Here is a 27285-nt window from a genome sequence, read left to right on the forward strand (position 1 = left end):
TGATTGAATAACAAATAAACAAAACTGACTTTATATATTAAATTCTTACTCAGATACTGTAAAAAATGATAATAGATTAAAAAAATAAAATCAAGTAAAATGAAAATAAAAAACAAAAAACTAAATAATGGGTGGCGCAGTGGGTATCGCTGTGGCCTCACAGCAAGAAGGTCGCTGGTTCGAGCCTTAGCTGGGTCAGTTGGCATTTCTGTGTGGAGTTTGCATGTTCTCTCAGTGTTTGTATGGGTTTCCTCCGGATGCTCCGGTTTTTCCCACAAGTCCAAACACATGCGCTATAAGTGAATTGGGTAAGCTAAATTGTCCGTAGTGTGGTATGTATGTGAATAAGTGTGTATTCGTTTTACATCTGCTGCGTAAAACGTGCTGGATAAGTTGACGGTTCATTCCTCTGTGTCGACCCTTGATTAATAAAAGGACCAAGCCGAAAAGAAAATGAATGAATGAAACACTCATATATGAGAAATCTCAAACAGAAATTGGGGGAAAAATTAAAAGGGGGGCTAATAATTCTGACTTCAACAGCAAATGCAAAAATACTACAAAACATCCAAATCATATTTTTGTGGGAAAGCATTTTTCTAAACAGCTGCCAATAAAAAATAAAATTAATTAAACAGAAATGAGCACTGGATTTCATTTAGCAAACAATGTCAACGTTGCTGTTGAACAAACAATACAATGATTTAATATCAAACTGAACTGAACGCATGAATCTTAAAATCAAAGTTTTGATATACAATACTATTATTACAATTAAAACAGCAAACGTCTTCATGGTCAGCTTTCTGGAAAGGAATGTTGTTTTGCACCATTTCCCATCAGAAAGGAAGAATATTTAGAAATGCACCAGGAATGATTTTAGTTTAGAAATGATTAATTTCAATCAATATTCAGAAATCTAGCACAGCACTGAGCTCATTCAACACACACTCTTTATTCTTAAGGTTAAGAAAAAAAACTACTGTTGCATGAGAAAAGCATGTATATAATTGATGAGTGTGTTTGCTGAGGTGTGATTGAGGTGTGGCGAGTACCATATTAACCACACCGCAAACACTGCAGCAATTACTAGTGTGTGTGCGCATATATAACACATGGCCTCCTTTTATTCTTATCGGAGTCTGATATTGAGCTGCTGCATGAATGGAGAAGAAAACAAGACATTTTTCAAATCACACCCTCAAGTGGACAGAGAGCTTGGCTTGTTTAAATGCTTACTCATAAAAGAAAAGAAAAGAAAAGAAAGCATAACATAAAATTAAATTAATTAATTAATTAATTCATTCATTCATTCATTATCCCGGTGCCGGGTTGCGGGGCTAGCAGTCTTAGGAGAGAACCACAGACTTCCCTCTCCCCAGACACTTCCTCAGCTGACTTCCCTCGATGTGGGGGAGCAGCGGCTCTACTCGGAGCTCCTCCCAGGTGTCAGAGCTCCTCACCCTGTCTATAAGGGTGGGCCCTGCCACCGTGCAAAGGAAACTCATTTCGGCTACTTGTATCAGAGAACTTGTCCTTTCGGTGATGACTGACCAGTAAATCGAGAGCTTTGCCTTTTGGGTCAGCTCCATCATTCCCTCACTCATGAACAAAACCCCAAGATACTTGAACTCCTCCACCTGGGATAAGGACTTTCCTCCAACCTGGAGATGGCAAACCACCCTTTTTCCGGTGGAGCACCATGACCTCAGACTTGGAGGTGCTGATTCTCATCCAAGCCGCGTCACACATTAGGCAGCAAACTGCCCCAGAGCATGCTGAAGGTCCATGCTAGATGAAGCCAACAGAACAAAATCGTCTGAAATCCTGTGGTCCCCGAACCGGACCCCCTCCAGCCCAAGGCTGCGCTTTGAACTTCTGTCCATAAAATATATGAACAGAATTGGTGACAAAGGGCAGCCCTGCCGGAGTCCAACATGCACTGGAAACAAGTCTGACTTATTGCCGGCAATGCAAACCAAACTCCTACTCACACTGTTCACACAGGGACAAGACAGCCCTTAACAGAGCGCCTCTGACCCCATACTGCCAGAGCACCCTCCACAGAATGCCACGAGGGACACGGTTGGATGTCTTCTCCAAGTCCACAAAACACATGTGGACTGGTTGGGCATACTCCCATTAACCCTCAAGCACCCAGGTCAGGGTATAGAGCTAGTCCGGCTCAGGCTTAGCCCGAAAGAGCAACATAGGCTATCCTCCTGTAGGCCCACCACCTGCAGGGGGAGCCGTAAGGGGCTGGTGCATTGTGGAACGGGTGGTGGTCTAAGGTTAGGACCACAACAACTCAATCGTCGGGCACAAAAACTGGCTCTTAGGACATGGAAATTTAAATAAATTAAATAAAAAATGTTAATAAAAATAAAATATAAATTAAAAAAACATAAGAAATTTATAAAATAAATAAGGAAATAAAATATTGAGCTGCTGCACAGAGCTTGGCTTGTTTAAATGGCAAAGCATAGCACAACACAGCATAAAATAACAAAATTAAATCAAATAAACAGTTAAATAAAAAAGTAAATAAAAAAGTAATCTAAAAAAATAAACTAAATTTAAATTAAATTAACCTTAAAAAAACTAAATAAAAATGTATTAAATGTTGAGCTGCTGCATGTATGCTGAATGTAAAAGAAAACAAGACATTTCCCAATCACACACCCTTTAGTGGACAAAGAACACTCGATCCGTATCTCAGCAGACTGACAACACCTCATGCTGATTAAATGAGTTATGTACACAGAGGTCAAAGGTCACCGGCTCACCTGTGGGATTCCCAGCCAATCATCAGCGAGCTGCATGGCCTCTGTGGCGTTATCCACAGGCTTCTCCGAGTCCCAGATCTCCCAGTCAGGACACAGGCCTGAATAAATAATTAGTTATTTAATATTGCTTAGGTGTTGCTAGGGTGTTACTAAGAGGTTAAAGTGAAGGAATTGCTTCTAGAATGTTTATAAAAGGTAGTTGCTAGGGTAACAAAATGAAAACATCAGGGTGGTTGCTATCGGGTTACAATAAGGCGTTGCAAGGGTGTTACTAAGAGTTTAAGGTGAATGAGTTGTTGCTAGGATGTTAATAATAAGATAGTGTTTGAGTGGTTGCTAGGTTGCTACTATAAGGTTCAGATGTTAGGGTGGTTGCTAGGTCTTAATAACAAGTTGCAAATATGAAACGTTTTTATAGTATCTCCTAATGATCATGAAGCACAAAACATGCTCTAAAGCGTTTCCTCTCACCGACTGATAAACAAATAAGGACACATGAATGTTGTAAACACTCATTCACAGCTGTGTTCTGTGGTTAAATCATCGTATCCAGACAAACAGAGCAAATGAATCCAGCTGTCCAATAAACTCAGGAATGAAGCTCTCTGCATACTAACACCTTTCTGCCACCAATGAGGCTGGAGATGTTCATTATGAGCTAGGCTTATTTCGGTATCAGATTTTCTTGTTGTGATTAATTATTTAAGTTTTTCTTAAGATATATGGTAATAATCATCATGATGTAGGCCGAAGCAGCAGAAAAAGGTTACTTAAACAGGTATAATAACAAAAAATAGTGTATTGTTTTATTGTATATACATTCCGACTTTATATTATGACTACACTTTACAACTTTATATTACATTTACAATTTTAATGTGTTATTACTAGGGCCAGACGGAATCTGCGGACGTTTTTTGCTATTTCTGCTGAGATTTGTGTTAAAAATCTGCGGATTTCTGCGGAAATATTTTGAGAGTATCATAATTAAAATCTTAATATGTGAAATAAAAAATAAAATCTTTTCAACTTATTTAATGATTAAAATTCAAATCCAATTCGATTCACTTTATTTGGTAAACAAAGCAAGTCTCTCATATAATATCTCTACTAAAAGACAGAAAATATTACTGTACAAACTGCACTTGTACATAAATCAGATGAACATTTTCATATTAGTCAATAATATTACTGTAATTAATTTTAAAAACCTGAATAAATATAGATTTACACACATCTACACAAGTAAATAAGCAGAATTAATGATGGGCTAAAAATCTGTGTGTGCAGATTCCGTGTGGGCCTAGTTATTAGTCATTAACATCAGCTAAGTAAGAACTTAAACGTGTTAGTAGTCTTCATAGTGAGTTAAGTTAAATTAACTAAATGTGTAAACTATATGAGCCTTTTTAGTGACTTTAACTTTGAATAATCTTGACCATCAGTGAATATGTTCACATCCATATACTTACATCCACATTCATATGTATCTGTTTGTTTGCTACACCATGGTTTTTGACTGTTTGGTGCCATCTTGTAAATAAATACATAGGTTAGTATATTCTCCATTCAGCTGTTTTCGTTTCTGTCAGATTTGTGTTTTGACTGTTTGGCGCCATCTAGTGACTGAATAATGCACAGATAAGTGTATTCTCCATTCAGTTTCTTTTTTGTCAGCTTTGAGTTTGATTGTTTGGCGCCATCTTGTGGCTGAATAATGCGCAGGTCAGTGTATACTTCATTCAGACGTTTTAATTTCTGTGAGCTTTGTGTTTTGACTGTTTGGCACCATCTAGTGACTGAATAATGCACAGATTAGTGTATACTCCATTCAGTTTCTTTTTGTCAGCTTTGTGTTTTTGATTATTTGGCGCCATTTTGTGGCTGAATAATGCGCAGGTTAGTGTATACTCCATTCAGACGTTTTCATTTCTGTCAGCTTTGTGTTCATTATTTAAAGAATTAATAAACTATTATAGCTCAGATTAATGTTGTGTGTCTAATTTTTATGTTTTGTGGCAAGTAGTCATATAATAAGAGTGATCAAGTACACACAGACGGTTGTTTTCGCAAAATAAAGCCCTTCAGTCTTATACAACAGTGTGCTGCCGATAAACCAGCCAGGCTCTATTCTGTGATAACAACCTTCTCGATGTACTTTATCACTAATACATTGAACATCAGAATAATATGTGTTATGGGCTGTGGATCTGACCTGGAGCGCAGCTGTCCACCAGAGCCCCCAGAGCCCTGCCGTTTCTCCAGTCCTGGCTGAAGTTGGTGATAGGGAGGTCGGGCACTTTGTTCTGGATCCAGCCCAGCAGCCTCTGCTTGGGTGTCTGTTTCTTGGCTTCATCATCATCTTCATCCTCCCAGACGGGCATAGAGATGGAGTAGTGGAGGATGAGGGTCCATACCAGACCCAGGATCAACTTCAGGTTGCCGTCCACAATCGCTTTGCTGTCTGTTTGGAAAGAAACAAAGGTTAGGTAATATTAATAATAATCAACCACAACAACAACAACAACAACCACAACAACAACATAGGGTTCTCACTCTTTCATGTAGGCATGGGACAATAACCAGTTTCAAGTTTTACCACTGCTTTAGTTTTAAAACTGCTCAAATTTTCTGTTAAATGAAATGGGAAACTCGCCCAGGCACGGTTCAGATAGCAATAGTGTAAGTGCACCCTAAGGTATGTCTTCAAAAAGTATTTTCCAGGCCTTGAATCTTGATTGTCTGAAATTCAAGTACTTTAAGAAGCGTGGGAAGCCTGACAACAATAGTCATTATAATACCACCATAATAGTCACAATTAATGTGAATAAATCACACATGTGCTGAAACAAGTGACTAAAGTACTATAAAATTTAAAATTGTATTTCCACGTGATTAGATTATTGTAATTCTTTATATATTGGTCGAGTTTGTTGATTTACGTCCGCCATTTTCAGCGTGAGTCGAAGCGATATCACTAAAGGAACACCCTTGCTCTATTTTTAGATGCAAGGCTCATTGGGCTCAACACAAGATCAATATTCGCCACATTATCGCTCTAATCGGAATTATTGGTTGTATCTTTAGGTAGGTTTGCAAACATGTGTACTTCTCATCGAGTCTACCTTATACTTCAGCCGTTTGCATTTCTCGCGATCCCAGAAGCTCCCTGTGATCTTAACTAGCATGCGTTTTAGAACTCTAAACATCAGTTTCTATCAGGGTACACTCAAGTCGACGGCTGGGCGCCGCGGACCAGCTGCAGAAACCTACTGTATGTTAGAATTCAAAAATGCGTGGCGCAACGATTCGGGACACTTCATGTTTCTGCCGCGCCACAGAGAGTGTCTGGTGTGCCGTGTCGCGGCTTCGAGCGGCGCATCCGGTGCCTCAGTCAAAGTTAATTCAGTGTGCGTGGTTATTAGTTTCTGTGTTCAAGCTCGGCACTTGAAACTAGCACACAGTTGGCTGTAAAACTGTACAGACACAAATGATTTTGTACTCTCTGCTTGGTCTGTGTCAGAGTCGTACATGTACTGTAGGATTGCTGATCCTCTCACCCCAGCTCCTTCTCCGTCTGCCTGTCAGACTCTGTTGCAAACGCAGAGCGGGTGAGCTCATGGCCCCGCCCCCTTGTTACGTTGGCGGGAAGCCGAAACTAATTTACATGTGAAGCAACACACCCCTAAATCAGCGAGCTGTGGACACGCCCCCAACATGACACTTTTAACACATTATAATAAAACAATCTGAATTGTGTTTTAAACTGAACCTAAACTGGCACACTCAGAAGAACCATAATATTAATATTACATCATAAAAAAGAGGTAAACTATGTGCCCTTTAAGTTATTAAATAATGAATTTAAATATAGCCAGCAAATAAGTACTTAAATTATGAAATAAAAAAGAGATTTAAAAATGAAATATAAAGTTATTAAAATATAAATTAGAATCGTACAGTTTAAACAACTATTACAGCAAGTGAAGAGGCAAGTTATGAACGGAAAGAAAAATTAAAACCTAAAAGCAAATGAAAGCATTTAATAATCATTTTAAAAACCATTAAAAAAATCTTTGTAAAAAATTAAGTTTAAGAAAACGTTTAAGTGATAAACTACACACTATAAGTGACAAACTACACAGGTGAAACTATCATTAAAAAAGGGACAAATAAAAAGTTCTACATATTTATTATTTTGAAAAGGAAACAAACACATCAGAAATTATACGCAAGGTTGGCGTTCACAAACATCACGAATGCTATAATGTCAGAGCTGTACCAGCACAGAGTACAGTACATGAGCAACAGAAATAGTGTTTGCTTGGGGAAAGCAGCCTATTACTGACTAGACAAATAAATATAGAGATGGGGTGGAGTAATGTGTGTGTAAATGATTCAGCATTTCACTTCCAGCAGAAGTGTGGGATGAATGGAAACGTGTCGAGGAGTAAATTAACACATCAACACTGCAGACCAGCAGACAATTAAACACTATTTAAAAAGCCATGCATGTATAATGCAAATGATATCTTACACACTCATTACAGAAGAGGATAAAAACAACAGATTAGTGTTCATTGAGCACTCTGCCGTGAACACAGGAGAAAAGAAGACATCTGCAGATATTGTGCATGTGTGTGTTTGTCCAGCCGCTCCCTGTCTCTCTCACACTATCAGTGTGTATTGCAAACATCAGGAATGAAGATGAACTTCAGCACACTGAAGAGCAAAGCCAAAGATCAGACGCAAAACCAGACATAAATCTAGAAAGCTAACAGTCTTACAAGCCAACCGGCTTGTCAGTGTGTATATTAAATAAAATTGTACAAAAAAGGCAATATAAACAAGTATATTTATTTGTTATTTTATTCTTCACATATACAGAACATCTTATATACATATATATACACATACATACATACTAGGCATGGGCCGATATGAGATTCCCTGCATGGCACGTCACTTTTTATGCTTTTTGTTGACATTACTATGGATCTTTTTAGCGGTTTCTCCATCAGTTATGAACATTATAGATTTATTTTGCATCTAATGTTGATTAACAATGTTTATTTCATGACTTTAATTTTATGCGTGTTACCATACTGGTGTTTAGTAGCTGTGTGAATGACACTGAGCACCTTCTATACACTGATACACTATTCTGCTTGAAGGAAGAGTTGTTTGTGATGAGCATTGGTTTATTATGTAACTTCCTCATCATCACCTGCATATGGCTGTGTTAACGTGTCTATCTGTATAACAAAAGATGTGTAGATGTTGGTAATTCAAAATACAGACATATTACCTCTATAAATTAATGAAATACGGTAGCTTACTGTAAAAATAAGAAATTACTCTTACGGTTTGTACCGCATTTTTTACCGTGAAATACTGACATAAATATTAAAAAACGAATAAAACAAAACAAATGCAAATGAAATTATTTTTAAAATGTATTTGTACAGTGATATTCTTACTAATATTTATAGATTTATTATTTCTAGTGGAATTTAATTTACTTTACATTTAAAATGAATATAAAAAATAAACTAACAAATCAAAGATAAATGCAAATTAAAATGAATAAAACAAAGCAAGCCAGAGGTCTTCACACCATAGCACCGTGACCAAGCAGCATGAATATCATCCGGGCCTGCCATTGTTTCAGGAGGTCATTTGAGGAGAAGCACTAAAACACCAGGAAACTCCACTGCAAATCACACAGAGAGGAAAACTCAAGCATTTCCTACAGAACAGCCAATCAGTGACGGTCACTTAAACGAGCACCAGCACATGTGTATCTGTGAGCTGCCCGATGACAAATCCAAACAGATGGACAAAAACTACATTACAACAGCACAGAAACTGCATCCAAACACTGACATGATCCAATTACCAGAACATACAAGAGATCATCAGCAGCGTACGCCCAGAAATGAGTCAATGAGATTACAGAGAACACAGCAAATGTGAACTCTCAGTATTGAAACTAACCATCATGATCCGGAAAATAAAATTATAATGAAATATCAAATCTTATTAAATTAAATGTATACAATTTTTATTACATTATAAGTAAATAAATAAATAAAATGAATGAATAAATAAATAAATAATAAAATGAAATAAAAATATAAAAAATATATATTAAATAAAATAAATAATAAAAAACAAACAATAATAATAATAACAACAACAATAATAATAATAATAATATAAAATAAATAAAATAAAAATAAATAATAAAATTAAATAATAAAAATGCATCATAAAAACAAAACAAATTAAATGAAATTATATAAAATTAAACTAAAATTAATATAAAATTAAAATTAATATAAAATAAAGTTGTATAAATAAAAAATAATAATATAAAATAAAAAAATCTAAAATTAAATAAATTATACAATTAAATAAATAAATGGAATAAAAAATAAATTATATAACATTAAACTAAATAAAAAATATAAAAACAATAAATTATACAATAAAATAAACCATAATAAAATAATAATAATATAAAATAAATAAAAATTATTTAAATAAAAAAATAAATGGAATAAAAAATAAATTATATAACATTAAACTAAATAAAAAATATAAAATCAATAAATTATACAATAAAATAAACCATAATAAAATAATAATATAAAATAAACAAAAATTATTTAAATAAAAAATAATAATACATGGAATAAAAAATAAATTATATAACATTAAACTAAAAAAAATATATAAAAACAAATTATACAATAAATAAACTATAATAAAATAATAATATATAAAAAAAAATTTAAATTAAAAATAATATAAGATCAAAACAAAGACAACTATCTAATATTTGTATAAAAAGGGAGCAGCGAGGACCAAACGATCAGTCAAAACTGTTTAAAATCCTTGCTCAAATTCCTAGAGTGCATTAAACTGTTAAAGCAACAGTTACACACACAATTACAGCTTTGTCATCATTCACTCATCTTTAAGCAGTTCCAAACCGGTTTACATTCAGTTTTTTTTCTTCTGTAGAAAGACAAATGTTAGAAACTAGTAGCTACTGACCATCATATTTTTCACTCCTCCTATGGAAGTCTACGGCTTTAAAATTTCACAACATTCTTCAAATTTTCTTTTATGTGATTTTTCAATTTTGGCTGAACTATCCCTTTAAGAGCCATTCACACTGAGGATAACAACTATACAGATACCCACAAAATACCACAGTAAAAACTAGTGTTTTTGAACCATACTATTGTAAGTTTCTATAAATATAACTAATCCACTGCTACAGTAAAAGAACTACAGTAACTAATATAAAACAAACAACAACGTTTTCCACAGCTATACACTCACCGGCCACTTTGTTAGGTACAACTGCGCGTTAACAAATTTCAAATCAGCCAATCACATGGCAGCAGCTCAATGCATTTAGGCATGTAGACATGGTCAAGACGATCTGCTGCAGTTCAAATCGAGCATCAGAATGGGGAAGAAAGGGGATTTAAGTCACTTTGAACGTGACATGGTTGTTGGTGCCAGACGGGCTGCTCTGAGTATTTCAGAAACTGCTGATCTACTGGGATTTTCACGTACAACCATCTTTAGTGTTTACAGAGAGTGGTAAATAAAAAGAAAATATCCAGTGAGCGACAGTTCTGTGGGCGCAAATGCCTTGATGCCAGAGGTCAGAGGAGAATGGCCAGACTGGTTCCAGCTGATAGAAAGGCAACAGTAACTCAAATAAGCACTCGTTACAACCGAGGTCTGCAGAAGAGCATCTCTGAACGCACAACACGTCCAACCTTGAGGCAGATGGGCTACAGCAGCAGAAGACCACACCGGGTGCCTCTCCTGTCAGCTAAGAACAGGAAACTGAGGCTACAATTCACACAGGCTCACCAAAACTGGACAATAGAAGATTGGAGAAACGTTTCCTGGTCTGATGAGTCTCCATTTCTGCTGCCACATTCAGATGGTCGGGTCAGAATTTGGCATCAACAACATGAAAGCATGGATCCATCCTGCCTTGTATCAATGGTTCAGAATGCTGGTGATGTGGGGGTATTTTCTTGGCACATTTTGGGCCCATTAGTACCAATTGAGCATTGTGTCAACACCACAGCCTACCTGAGTATTGTTGCTGACCATGTCCATCCCTTTATGACCACAGTGTCTCCATCTTCTGATGGCTACTTCCAGCAGGATAACGCACCATGTCATAAAGCTTGAATCATCTCAGACTGGTTTCTTACACATGACAATGAGTTCACTGTACTTAAATGGCCTCCACAGTCACCATATCTCAATCCAATAGAGCACCTTTGGGATGTGGTGGAACCGGAGATTCTCATCATGGATATGCAGCCGACAAATCTGAAAGCTTTCACGTCAATATGCACCAAAATCTCTGAGGAATATTTCCAGTACCTTGTGAATCTATGCCATGAAGGATTGAGGCAGTTATATATAAAAATTGAAATACACTGTAAAAAATGAATCTTGAGGCTTGTAATTTTCATTAAAAAAATTAATGAGGTCATTAAAAATAATGAGCATATTTTCTTTAAAAAATTGATATTCTGCATTTATTATAAAATATTAAGAAGATTTCGCTAATATAACTAAGATTTAAATTTTACTTATTTTTTTAAGCAAACTAGTGCAATTACTAAGCTTAATTTGAGAAACCAGTTAAGCTAATAAAATTGAGGAAAGATGGCTTCACGTTTATTTTAAGAAAATTCACTCAATTATGTGGATTTGATTGAGATGTTTGCATTTGAATCTCAACAACGGCAGTGATCAGACGACATTTTGAAGGAGCAGATCAACAGCGAGCATGTTAAGAGGTAAGCATTAACAGTTTATCATTTTATTGTCTTAAATAACCTAAGCTCTTTCAGGAAAGACACATGCTGTTCAAGCTTGTTCAGGAGCTTAGTTTTTGCCATATGATGTATATAGGGATACACGGGTAGTTTTAACCACCCATTCCTATTTGAAATTGATTTGCTTCAATGTTCATTCTGAATTATATAATGAAGTTGAACAAATTATTTGCATTGTAATATTTAACAGCAATGATCAGGCAACAGTTAAGCAGATGAACAACAGTGAGCTTGTTAAGTGGTAAATCTAAGCTAAGCTAAGCTAAGTTAGCTAGCTATTCAATGGGGTTTATGTACAGCTAGTGCTTTTCCATTTCATAAGGTTCCTTTTACAGCATTGCTGATGTAATGTAATGAACTGTTTATATATAATACTGTACATAAATACTAATATTTGTTTGCTTCATTTTTCAGTTTAATGAAGAAAACTTTCGCAGTGTTTTCCCACTAAAGAGGAGCAGTTTATTGAGGCAGATTTTGATAAAGAGAATGGGTGCCATACATCAGGTATTTTTAATAATGTTATTTGTGTATTATTATTATTATTATTATTATTATTATTATTATTATTACTAATTTCTACACTTTTTTGCATCAGACCTCACATTAAATCAGGGATGAAACGAGAGATGTCGTCCTCTGTTGCTGGTCTATCTGTATGAATAAGAGGAAGATCTCATCCAGGAGTGCAATGTAAGTGTCTCAAACTGTTTCAGATATTTATGATCTTCCGAAAACTGCATTTTATATTTTTGCATGCTTACAAAAAAATATATAGCTCAAGCATTACACTGTTGAATGCACTATTCCTTGTATAAACATGGTTTGTTTTTATAAATGTCTGTACACTAGTATACATTTAAACACCCTGTCCATTATAAGTCAAAATACTTGTGTATTTGTGTCAGTCAGCAACATCTACTCAAACATTATGAAGAATTACTGTTCACAGATATAAAAAGAAATGGTTTATTTCATTAATATATTTCCTTAATGTGTTTTAGTAAACCTTAAACATTTGAAATGTACAACTGCATAATTTCAATATAATAAACGTAATGTTTATTTTACAGTGTGGGAATGCACAGAGAATTGCTGTCTGTCAGAGGGATGACCAACCATGAGGACTTCTGCATTGTCTTGGAGGATAAGTGAGTCATGGCTAGCCTGGAAAATCTAGAATCGCTGAACTGGATTTATACAAATATTCCACAAATTAAAATCACTTACAAAGAAACGAATATTAAGTTTGCAATACACAAATTCTGTCAAATATTGTCTAAAATGTGACTATTCCTACAAAGGAAAGTTGACAGGTCAGTTTTTTCCATGACATGGATAAAGGAATTTTTATCAGAGATTAGCATTGCTGTAAATTTTATATAGATTTGTTTAACATATTGTACCATTTTGTTATCAGTGTAACATGTAATAAAATGATATTTGGCCCAAATGTATTGTGTATGTATTTCATTATACATTACATATTTTACATTTTATGAATGAGTAATTTTCAGTAATAAATTTGAGTAAATGGTGATTTATTTGCATATATTATAAAAGCACATTCCACTAATAATATTAAAATCCTCATCTATCACTTAAAAAAACTAGTAATTTTCACATGATTCTTTCAAGAGGTTTTTGTTTAAAAAAATAAATATGAGTAAATGGTGGTGGATTTGCTTAAATTATAAAAGCACATTCCGCTAATAATATTAAAATCTTCATTTATCACTCAAAACATTTAGTAATTTTCACATGATTCATTCAAGTGGTTTTTGCTAAAAAAATCAAGTCTTGAAATTTACTTAAAAATAATACGTGCAATAGTGTTACCACAATTTTTTTTTGTAAATAGCACATAAGATTTTTTACAGTGTATGTAACAAAATTATTTACCCTGCACTTTAAAAAAATAAATAAATAAAAATAAAAAAAGCATACTAATGTTATTTTTCCATAGTCATTGTCAGCTATGAGTGTTTGTTGCCCATGTAAACAAATGCCGTACAGTCAGTTAAATAAACGCTGTTTAAGAGAGTTACAATCATAAAGAATGACAGGAATTGCTGTTGTGAATGTGCTTGTAAATGCCATGAAAACAATGTCATAATGTGCTGCCGATTTGTGGGTTAAAATGCAAATCATGCAAGACAATTAAAACAAGAAAATAGAGCAGCACAATCCATCTCGTTCTGACTGCCAAAGAGTAAGAGGGCGAGGACAGAGCCCTGCGGCACACCATCACTACACTTAAAAACAGTTTAGCCAAGCTCTGACCTCCTGTGTAAATCACTGCTCCATTATTTCACTCTTTCCTTCTGCTCCATCAGATTAGGTGAGAAAAAGAGGCACAGGCTGCAGAATGGCTCTATGAATGCTATAACTGAACCTTACGGCAGAGACACAGCTACCCACAATGTAAGAATGAAATAAAAGTTCATATATAGTCACAGAATTTTATATAATTATAAGGTAAATAAAATTGACTAAATTAAAAAATAAAAATGTAAATATATTTTAAAAATAGGTCAAATGTAAATAAAAAAAAATAATAATGAAAAAAAAATAAATAAAAAAGTCAAAAGAATTTTAAATGTAAAAGAACAAAGTTTAAATATAAGTAAAAGTAAAATTAAAAAATAAATAAAATGTAAAAAAAAATTCAAAAATAAATAAATTCAAAAATAAATAAATTCAAAAATAAATAAATTCAAAAGTAAATAATTTTTAAAAATAAATAAATTCAAAAGTACATAAATAAATTCAAAGGTAAATAAAATTTTAAAATAAACAAATTCAAAAGAAAATAAATTAAAAAATTTTTTTAAAGTAAATACATTTTAAACATAAATAAATTCAAAAGTAAATAAAATTTAAAAAATAAATAAATTCAAAAGTAAATAAATAAATTCAAAAGTAAATAAATAAAAAGTAAATAAATAAATTCAAAAGTAAATAAATTTTAAAAATGAACAAATACAAAAGTAAATAATTTTTAAAAATAAACAAATTTAAAAGTAAATAATTTTTTAAAATAAACAAATTCAAAAGTAAACACATTTTAAAATAAACAAATTCAAAAGTAAATAAATTTTAAATATAAACAAATTCAAAAGTAAATAAAATTTTAAAATAAATACAAAAGTAAATACATTTTTAAAATAAATAAATTCAAAAATAAATAAAAACTAAATAAATAAATTCAAAAGTACATAAATAAAAAAGTAAATAAATAAATTCAAAAGTAAATAATTAAAAAAAAATAAATTCAAAAGTAAATAAATTTTAAAAATAAACAAATTCAAAAGTAAACACATTTTAAAAATAAACAAATTCAAAAGTAAATAAATTTTAAAAATAAATAAATTCAAAAGTAAATAAAATTTAAAAATAAACAAATTCAAAAGTAAATAAATTTTTAAAATAAATAAATTCAAAAGTAAATAATTTTTAAAAATAAACAAATTCAAAAGTAAATAAATTTTAAAAATAAACAAAAGTAAATAAATTTTTTAAATAAACAAATTCAAAAGTAAACACATTTTAAAAATAAACAAATTCAAAAGTAAATAAATTTTTTAAATAAATAAATTCAAAAGTAAATAATTTTTAAAAAATAAACAAATTCAGAAGTAAACACATTTTAAAAATAAACAAATTCAAAAGTAAACACATTTTAAAAATAAACAAATTCAAAAGTAAACACATTTTAAAAATAAACAAATTCAAAAGTAAACACATTTTTAAAATAAACAAATTCAAAAGTAAATAAATTTTAAAAATAAATAAATTCAAAAGTAAATAAAATTTAAAAATAAACAAATTCAAAAGTAAACACATTTTAAAAATAAACAAATTCAAAAGTAAACACATTTTAAAAATAAACAAATTCAAAAGTAAACACATTTTAAAAATAAACAAATTCAAAAGTAAATAAATTTTAAAAATAAATAAATTCAAAAGTAAATAAATTTTAAAAATAAATAAATAAATTCAAAAGTAAATAAATTTAAAAATAAATAAATAAATTCAAAAGTAAATAAATTTTAAAAATAAATTCAAAAGTAAATAAATTTTAAAAATAAATAAATAAATTCAAAAGTAAACACATTTTAAAAATAAACAAATTCAAAAGTAAATAAATTTTAAAAATAAATAAATTCAAAAGTAAATAAATTTTAAAAATAAATAAATAAATTCAAAAGTAAATAAATTTTAAAAATAAATAAATAAATTCAAAAGTAAACACATTTTAAAAATAAACAAATTCAAAAGTAAATACATTTTAAAAATAAACAAATTCAAAAGTAAATAAATTTTAAAAATAAACAAATTCAAAAGTGAATAAATTTTCAAAATAAACAAATTCAAAAGTGAATAAATTTTAAAAATAAATAAATTCAAAAGTAAATAAATAAATTCAAAAGTAAATAAATTTTCAAAATAAACAAATTCAAAAGTAAATAAATTTTCAAAATAAACAAATTCAAAAGTAAATAAATTTTCAAAATAAACAAATTTAAAAGTAAATAAATTTTCAAAATAAACAAATTCAAAAGTAAATAAATTTTCAAAATAAACAAATTCAAAAGTAAATAAATTTTAAAAATAAATAAATTCAAAAGTAAATAAATAAATTCAAAAGTAAATAAATTTTAAAAATAAACAAATTCAAAAGTAAATAAACGAATTCAAAAGAAAATAAATAAATTCAAAAGTACATAAATAAATTCAAAAGTAAATAAATTTTAAAAATAAACAAATTCAAAAGTAAATAAACAAATTCAAACGTAAATAAATAAATTCAAAAGTAAACAAATTCAAAAGTAAACAAATTCAAAAGTAAACAAATTTTAAAAATAAACAAATTCAAAAGTAAATAAATTTTAAAAATAAACAAATTCAAAAGTAAATAAATAAATTCAAAAGTAAATAAATTTTAAAAATAAATAAATTCAAAAGTAAATAATTTTTAAAAAATAAACAAATTCAAAAGTAAACAAATTCAAAAGTAAACAAATTCAAAAGTAAACAAATTCAAAAGTAAACTAATTCAAAAGTAAACAAATTCAAAAGTAAATAAATTTTAAAAATAAACAAATTCAAAAGTAAATAAATTTTAAAAATAAACAAATTCAAAAGTAAATAAATTTTAAAAATAAACAAATTCAAAAGTAAATAAATAAATTCAAAAGTAAATAAATTTTAAAAATAAAAAAATTCAAAAGTAAATAAATTTTTAAAATAAATAAATTCAAAAGTGAATAAATTTTAAAAATAAATAAATTCAAAAGTAAACAAATTCAAAAGTAAACTAATTCAAAAGTAAACAAATTCAAAAGTAAACAAATTCAAAAGTAAACAAATTCAAAAGTAAACTAATTCAAAAGTAAACAAATTCAAAAGTAAATAAATTTTAAAAATAAACAAATTCAAAAGTAAATAAATTTTAAAAATAAACAAATTCAAAAGTAAATAAATAAATTCAAAAGTAAATAAATTTTAAAAATAAAAAAATTCAAAAGTAAATAAATTTTAAAAATAAATAAATTCAAAAGTGAATAAATTTTAAAAATAAATAAATTCAAAAGTAAACAAATTCAAAAGTAAACTAATTCAAAAGTAAACAAATTCAAAAGTAAACTAATTCAAAAGTAAACTAATTCAAAAGTAAACAAATTCAAAAGTAAATAAATTTTAAAAATAAACAAATTCAAAAGTAAATAAATTTTAAAAATAAACAAATTCAAAAGTAAATAAATAAATTCAAAAGTAAATACATTTTAAAAATAAACAAATTCAAAAGTAAATAAATTAATAATAAACAAATTCAAAAGTAAATAAATTTGAAAAATAAACAAATTCAACAGTAAATAAATTTAAAAAATAAACAAATTCAAAAGTAAATAAAATTTAAAAATAAACAAATTCAAAAGTAAATAAATTTAAAAAATAAACAAATTCAAAAGTAAATAAAATTTAAAAATAAACAAATTCAAAAGTAAATCAATTTTAAAAATAAATAAATTCAAAAGTAAACACATTTTAAAAATAAACAAATTCAAAAGTACATACATTTTAAAAATAAATAAATTCAAAAGTAAACACATTTTAAAAATAAACAAATTCAAAAGTAAACACATTTTAAAAATAAACAAATTCAAAAGTACATAAATTTTAAAAATAAACAAATTCAAAAGTAAATAAATTTTAAAAATAAACAAATTCAAAAGTACATAAATTTTAAAAATAAACAAATTCAAAAGTAAATAAATTTTAAAAATAAACAAATTCAAAAGTAAATAAATTTTAAAAATAAACAAATTCAAAAGTACATAAATTTTAAAAATAAACAAATTCAAAAGTAAATAAATTTTAATAATAAACAAATTCAAAAGTAAATAAATTTTAATAATAAACAAATTCAAAAGTAAATAAATTAATAATAAACAAATTCAAAAGTAAATAAATTTTAATAATAAACAAATTCAAAAGTAAATAAATAAATTCAAAAGTACATAAATAAATTCAAAATTAAATAAATTTTAAAAATAAATAAATTCAAAAGTAAATAAATTCAAAAGTAAATAAATTTTAAAAGTAAATAAATTCAAAAGTAAATAAATTTAAAAAATAAACAAATTCAAAAGTAAATAAATAAATTCAAAAGTAAATAAATTTCAAAAATAAACAAATTCAAAAGTAAAAATTTTTAAAATAAACAAATTCAAAAGTAAAAAATTTTAAAATAAACAAATTCAAAAGTAAATTAATTTTAAAAATAAATATATTCAAAAGTAAATACATTTTAAAAATAAACAAATTCAAAAGTAAATAAATTTTAAAAATAATCAAAATCTAAATAAATTCAAAAATAAGTAAAATGTAAACAATTTAATACAAATAAAATAAAATTTAAATAAGTACAATGTAAATACATGTTAAAAATAAAATGTAAATAAATAAATTGTAAATAAAAAAATAAAATGCAAATAATATAATGTTGAACCTAAAATATATATTAAAAACATAAACAAATAAAAAATAAATAAAACAAATAAAACAAATATGTAAATAAATAAAAGATTAATGCTAACAAATTTAAAATAAATATTATAAATTAAGAATAAGTAAAAGGTAAATAGAAATAAATTTAATTTAAATACATTTTAAATATAAATACAATGTAAATACATAAAATTAAGTAAAATGTAAATATAGTAAGATATGCATTAGTGGTTGTTATTTTGAGGAAACAACTTTTAAAACACTCAAACAAATATCTCTTTTGAACTAAACGCATTTTTCCAATCGACTCCTTTAGTTTCAAGTATTAAATGTACTTTAGATGTGTTTTATTGCACTACAAAAACACTGTAAACCTGAGGTGTTTTCCATGCATTTATCAACAGCTAAAACAAGACATCCAGACTAACGCTCCCCTGGGTTGAGAAAGATCATCCTGCCATCACATGGAAAATACCTTTTCCAAGCTTATATATGAAAATAAGCCCCGATGATCAGATTCAACAGAGAGCACCGGCCAACATACGGGAGATTTATGCTCCAGTGAGAACTTTCAAAAGGAGTGATTTGAGCTGAAGCTGTCAAAGTAAAGCCTGTTGATCTGACAGCAGCGCAGCAGAAGAAGAGCATCTGGAAAAGTGTTTGAGGAACAGAGAAACTAAACTACCACAGAAAACAGAGAAGACAGAAACACAGACATGCTTTCAAGCTGATCGGCAGGGCGGATGAAGCTCAGCAAACCTGTCAAGAACATGGAGAGTTCAAACTACACCAGTAAGAAGAAGAAGAAAAACTAATGTTAAGATGTTAATCCCAAGATTAAAAATGTAATAAAAAAATAAGCATTAATAATTAAATGATAAAACATCAATAAAAGCTTAAATCAAACACACATATACTGTAAGTGTGTGTATGCATGTGTGAGTGTGTATGCATGTGTGTGTATGTATGTATGTTTGTATATTTACGCGAGTAGATGAGTGCATGTGTGTGTATATATGTGTGTGTATATATGTATGTATATGTACATGTGTATATGTATGTATATGTACATGTGTATATGTATGTATATGTACATGTGTATATGTATGTATATGTACATGTGTATATATATATATATATATATATATATATATATATATATATATATATATATATATATATATATATATATATATATATATATATATATATATTCACAGCAAACACTAGCAGATTACTATGGTATAAATACAGCACTGCAACCTTCAAAAGAGAGATCCACTTAGAATGTCACTTAGCTGTTTTATAATGATTTGATCAGCTGTAGTTGGTAATTTACGTTGAGTTTTTCCTCCTCTAAGGGCTTATTATGTGGTCTCTTTCTCCATCTTGTGACTCTGCTCAGTATGACAGGCTAATAGCCCCCGACATGCTGAATCTCCGAAATTATAAATATTTAAAACAGGCACCATCCTTATAAATAAACTGTATAGTTGCAATCTAAACAACTACATTCTCGCTTTAAAAAAAAGCCTCAAAAGTACATTATGTTGTCCAACAGCCATTATTTGTCAAACTGTAGTGTAGATTAATTTCAAAATTTATCTAGATTAATCTAGATTAAAATGGCTCGTTTGAATTCTGCCGAAAGCATTCAGAATGTGTGCTACCCGAATAATGACTAAATAGAAGTCTTTGAGAACGGGTTTCTCGAGCCAGGTGAAGCATTAGACCAGGGGCTCATCACCGGTTTCCAAAATGCATCACAAACTGTTCTACTATGATAATTGGTGATGAAAATAATTGATGTTCAATAAGCTGTACTTGTGTTTACTAACTGTTTATTCAGTTAAACATGAATGTTGAACTGTAGGCCTACATAAGCTCCAAACAGCGATTTCATACTTGCTTTTGATGTACATACATAGAGAAAATGCTGCTTCTCAAGCCAAGTTCACAGAGCCTGACGGTGTGTCAAACATTGCATGTTTACATGGGTAACAATACTTTAATACGATTTTAATATAATTAAAACAATACTCTGATTAAGAGTCTACCATGTCAACAGAGAATTTTGATGACCTTAATCCGACTTAAGTCATACCTGAACTAAACAGAAATGGAATTAAGACACGTGGAGTGTGCATATATTAGTGGCATTACTGAAGTAAACACCGCAATTAAACTATTACCGTCATGTAGGACTTTTCGCCATATTTTCCGACAAGATCCAAGACAGGCGGCTGTCAGCAAAGGACCACACAAAAAAACACACACACAAAACACGCACACACACACACTCCGCGAAATGCGGAAGTTTTTTTTCTTTACGTTTGGTGTGCGTTATTACATTTCATAACACTCTCATCAGTCCTTACTCCTTAGCCTTTTTTTTATCTCATTTCTCTCCTGTTTTGATTCTGAAGTGAACTTCTCCACACACAAACTCTCATCAGGTTATTTTCAGTAAAGTATCGGATGATTAGAGTTTCTGTCAGGCTGCCGATCCTCCATCAGTATCAGTGAAACTAAAAACAGCAGCAGAATGAACAAAAGCAGCATGAGGAGTAATAATGAAAGCTCTCCGCCAACATCCGCCTGTATATTCAGAGGGAAAGCATTGAGGAAAAGAGTTCGTCGCCATGGAGAGCGCAAACCCAAACACACAACAACACTGAGGGTAGAGGAGAGGCGGGAGCGGCTTACTACTATTGTAGACTACACTCAATTACACCACTTTATTCCTTGATACACTCAAAGTATTTAATGACATGCTGCATTAATAACACACATTTTTATTGTGCATTACATTAAAATAATTAAATATACCATTATCTATTATGACAGTATAATTAAAGGAATATGCAATAAGATTAAAATAAATGAAAGGTTTAAATAATTAGGTATATTACACTTCTAAATATATTTATTATAGTTTATGCATTACATACATAATAAACAATATTATGCATAATATAAATTATGTAACGACAAAGCATAATATAATATTATCATAATATAATATATATTATAATATATTTTTATTTCAGCCACATAATATAGGCTAGTATTGTAATTAAGTAATAATTAAATATTAGAATATTTTTATAATATAAATATAATATAAAAATAAAGTATAACATTAAAATAATATAAAAATATATAGTATAACATTTTTTAGCTATAAGTATTGCATTTAAGTAACAAATAAATATTTTTTATATTTTTTTAATATAATTTAATATGCAGGTAATATAATATCATATAAAATATATTATATAATATATATTTTTATTTCAGCCATATAATATAGGCTAATATAGTAATTAATTACATATTTTTATAATACAATATAAAAAACAATATAAAAATATATAATATTTTTTATTTCAGCCATATATTATAGGTTAGTATTGTAATTAGGTAATAATTAAATATTCTAATATTTAATATGAATTTTTTAAAAAATGAAGTATAACATAAAAATTAAGAATATAATATAAAGTTTATAATATTTTTTAGCTAGAAGTATTGCAATTATATTATAAAAATTGTAATATTTAATTATGTTAATTTAATATACACATAATATAATATCACATAAAATTATTATATAAAAATGTTTATTTTAGCCATATAATATAGGCCAGTATAGTAATTAAATATTTCAATATTTTAGTAAAATAACATAAAATTATACAATATAATATAAAAATATACAATATGACATACAATATAATATAGAAATATACAACATAATATAATATAAAAGTATATGATATAAAACAAAACAATATAATATAATAATATACAATATAACCTAAATATACAATATAATATAATATAAAATATACAAGATAATATTAAAATGATTATAATATAATACGAAAATATTCAATATAATATAAAAATTAAATATAACATAAAAAAAATGAATATAATATTAAAATATATAATATAATATAAAAATATATCTTTTTTTCAGCCATATAATTCAGGCTAGTATTGTATTTAAGCAATAATCAAATATTCAAATACTGTTTTCTAGACAGGCTCTCAACAATAAAATAAATAAAAACTGAATTTATTTTAATCGACTGAAGATGCAAACAAATCTTTGAATCCGTTCATTAAAATGTTTAGTTTAACCAATCAAAGTTCAAAGGAAGTCCATGCATAAACAAGAGCTTCACGTTATCACAGTTTCATTGACGAATGGCGGCTGTTGCTTAGCGACGTGGGATGTTTTCAGAGAACATCGGGGTGTGTTTGTATGTGGTGTGTAAAGTAGTGGATATTCAATAGGGGTTTCCTGCTCCATTCACAAACTCCTGAACCACACCTGAGCCGCAGGACACGTCTCAAATACAACACCAGACGCTAACACACACACTGCATTACATTAAAAACCAGTACACACACACACACACACACACACACACACACATCTGAAACACTCAGCTGAAGACAAACAAACAAACAAACAAACAAACAAACAAACAAACAAACACACACACACACACAGCAAGACCAACACACATTTGAAACACTCAGCTGAAGAGAAACAAACACACACACACACACGCTACATTACATTAAAGACCAACACACACACACACACACACACACACACCTGAAACACTCAGCTGAAGAGAAAAACAAACAAACAAACAAACAAACACACACACACACACACACACAGCAAGACCAACACACATTTGAAACACTCAGCTGAAGAGAAACAAACACACACACACACACACACACACGCTACATTACATTAAAGACCAACACACACACACACACACACACACACCTGAAACACTCAGCTGAAGAGAAAAACAAACAAACAAACACACACACACACACACACACACACACACAGCAAGACCAACACACATTTGAAACACTCAGCTGAAGAGAAACAAACACACACACACACACACACAGCAAGACCAACACACATCTGAAACACTCAGCTGAAGAGAAACCAACACACACACCCCCACACACACACACATGAAACACTCGGCTGTAGAGAAACCAACACCAGCACACACACTACATTACAGTAAGACCAACACACACACACACACACACACCTGAAACACTCAGCAGAAGAGAAACCAACACACACACACAAAGACTACAGCAAGACCAACACACACACCTGAAACACTCAGCAGAAGAGAAACCAACACACACACAAACACACACATATATTACAGCAAGACCAACACACACACACCTGAAACACTCAGCAAAAGAGAAACCAACACACACACACACTACAGCAAGACCAACACACACACCTGAAACACTCAGCAGAAGACAAACCAGCACACACACACACTCAACGTTACAGCAAGACCAACAAACACACACGCACACACGTATATACAAACGCACTCTGTCAGACACACACACACACTTATAGCATCACAACAGCTGCTTGAGGAACAGGACTGAGAGAAGAAATGCCACATGACATGAAGAGAAGAGAGAGGTGCTGACGGAGTTTCTGTACATGATCATCAAACTGAAACTAAAGCCAGTCACACACACACACACACACACACACCGCAGACCGTCAGCTCACTTTCACTCTCCTTCATCTGATAATACTCTACACCTCAGACTAACTTCACATTGACTTTCTTTCGTCCGCTGTTTGAACAGTTTGTAGTAGGGCTGGGCAAATGAACATAACTATTCAGAATTGTGCAGTCAGAGTCGTGTGCGTGCACTCGGTCATGGACTACATATTAATAGACAACATTCACTCAGTCACATCAGATATCATTATGAGATTCTCCTCTGCATCTAGCATTATATTCCCATTATATAGACCTTTTTCTTGCAACGCAAAATTACCCATGATGCTTTGCGTGTATGAGCAAGAAGAATGCGAAGGACTTCCGGTCGTCAGCTGATGCGTGTAAACAGTCACATTCGGACGGCTCTGAAACGATAGCTTTAATCTATTTTACCTGCTTTTATCATCTTTAAACTGATCCTGTTGTTGATCAGCGCCACCTACTGGACTGATCATTTTAAAAAATGGGATAATGGGATGGAAAACAACTGCTGTGAGGCATTTCCCCCTCGCTGTCAGACGGCATCTTCTGCTGTTTAAATGAAGCCTCGTCATGGCTAAAGTCACCTGTACTGTTCAACTAGCACACTGATTTAATAACTGTGACTACGTGAAAATAAAGTGACATTTTCAAATGGCAGAGAAACACAAACCGTGGTAAATAACACACACTAAATAAAACAAAAACGGCTCACAACTAGAATGAACAGCAAATCAGCCAGCAGAGTATCAGTGACAGACTTTTATTGCTCATTGTTGTAAATTGCATGACTTGCATACCTGTTAAGTTTCATGCCAGTAATCTGGTTTGCTTTATAATGCAGTGAAGTATTGCATGTGTGTATTGAAGAGCCGCTGAGCTAGCAGCTGACAGGCCGGGGAAACACACACACACACACGCACACACAGTATTTCTGACGGCAGACACGTGAACAAGGAGAACATTTTTCTCTCGCGCTTGAATCACATCTGACTGATTATAACGGCTTTAACACACACCTTTCAAAGTTGTGTGTCACAAAAACACTCCGTAATCCACTCAAAACGCTCCTGAAACCATTTTCGGAGTGCAAATTAGGTGTTGTAAACACTGTAAACGGAAGTTCTTAGCATTCTACCGGAAGACGCTGGCCGCTATGGCGCCCTCCATGCTGCAGCCAAGAAAAAGGTCTATAGAGTAGATATACTGTCACTGACACGTAAACATTCATTCATTCATTTCCTTTTCGGCTTAGTCCCTTTATTAATCTGGGGTCACCACAGCGGAATGAACCACCAACTCATCCAGCATATGTTTTACGCAGCAGATGCCCTTCCAGCTGCAACTCATCACTGGGAAACACCCATACACTCATATTCACACACAAACACTACAGACAATTTAACTTATTCAATTTACCTATGGCACGTCTTTGGACTTGTGGGGGAAACCGGTGTCATGAGAAATCCAGTCCCCCCAGCAATCGAGTCCGCTTAAGACCCCAAATGGATCGTCTGCATTGAATGCCTGATCAAAAGTGCTTTTTATAGTCTATTCTTAGTCTTGAGATTTTAACAAGACTAATCATATTAGTAACAATATTATCGGTAACAACAAGTTAATGACACACATAGTTAAAATAATTGAAATGTTTGTAAACATTTAATGACATCTTTTTGATGATGTTTTATGTATTTATATGTAACATTATATATTTACATAAGTGGTAGCAAATTCTCCAAGCCACAACACATGCCTTTAGTTGTACATCAGTATACGAAATACATTATTTAAAATAGTTTTATGTCATTATAACGCTCTTTTAAATTACATAAATTTAATGGTGATTTTGCTGCATATATATATATATAAAATTATTATAATTTTTTTTTTAAATCAGGCACTACAAACTATACCCATTACAACTCCAGTGAACCAGCCCAGGGTCCTAGGCGGACCCAATTGTCAGGGGGATGTCAAATTCCCACCACCGAAACCCACACCAACACGGTGAGAACATGCAAACTCCACACAGAAATGCCAACTGACCCAGCTGAGGCTCGAACCAGCGACCTTCTTGCTGTGAGGTGACAGCGCTACCCACTGCGTCACCGCGTCTCCCAAACATTCATCATATTCCAATTTAATTTTACTCACATATACAGTATGACATTCAGTGAAATGCTTATATAAATCACCCGTGACCTTAAAATATTATCATCAAGAAGAATATATATCATGGAGTATAGGTAAAAACAGATAATTTTAGATTATACAAATATTACTATAGAGCCTACACAGTGGCTCAGTGGTTATCACTGTGACCTCGCAGTAAGAAGGTTGCTGGTTTGAATCCCGGCTGGGCCAGTTCCACTGTGGTGACCCCTATCGAATAAAGGGACTAAGCCGAAGGAAAATGAATGAATAAAATAATTTTATATTTCTTATAATATCATGCAAGAAATTTTAAAATATTTTATTATTTAAAATAATAATAAGATTTATTATTATTTTATTATGCAAGAAATAATATTATATAATAAAAAAAATATATGTATACTACAATATCTCTATATATTGTATTATTATACCCCATCAGTTCTAATACTAAATCTAAAATTAAATATAAAAATTTAAAATCTGCATATTCAGAGTAATTTTTAAGGGATCATGTGACACTGAAGACTGCAGTATTGATAATCAAAACTCAGCTTTGCGTCACATGAATAAATGACATTTTAAAATGTTTTCCCAAACTAAACTGCTATTCTGAATTGCAGTAATATTTCATGATTTTACTGTACTTTTACTTGTTTTCCAAATAAATGCAGCCTTGGTGAGCATAAAAAGACCTGACATAACTAATCAATCAAATGTGCAGTGAATGTGTGTGTGGAAGCACCTGGACGCTGTAAACAGGAAGAAACTCAAATCTCTGCCAAGTTTTGAACAAAAGGAGCGACAAACATTACGATTGACCTGTGGGACTGAAGGGGCAAGGTGGTGCAAGAGTTCATTAAA

The 27285-nt window shown here is 30.5% G+C and overlaps 1 protein-coding gene and 1 long non-coding RNA gene across 2 annotated transcripts in view; one reads left to right on the top strand and one right to left on the bottom strand.

The window, feature by feature from the left end:
* The window catches only part of LOC130236987 (filamin-B), a 231664-nt gene that overhangs the window by 150383 nt on the left and 53996 nt on the right, over positions 1-27285 (bottom strand). The window contains exons 2-3 of the mRNA XM_056467758.1: positions 5002-5250; positions 2787-2884 (exon numbers count right to left, since the gene is read on the bottom strand). Coding sequence (XP_056323733.1) covers positions 2787-2884; positions 5002-5250 — 347 coding nt within the window. The remainder of the gene's footprint in view (positions 1-2786; positions 2885-5001; positions 5251-27285) is intronic.
* LOC130236988 (uncharacterized) lies at positions 11423-13114 on the top strand. The gene is made up of 4 exons (XR_008838511.1): positions 11423-11635; positions 12089-12181; positions 12273-12367; positions 12748-13114. It is a non-coding gene; the product is annotated as an uncharacterized LOC130236988 (long non-coding RNA).

The sequence above is a fragment of the Danio aesculapii genome, chromosome 11 (genome assembly GCF_903798145.1).
Source record: "Danio aesculapii chromosome 11, fDanAes4.1, whole genome shotgun sequence".
NCBI lineage: Eukaryota > Metazoa > Chordata > Actinopteri > Cypriniformes > Danionidae > Danio > Danio aesculapii.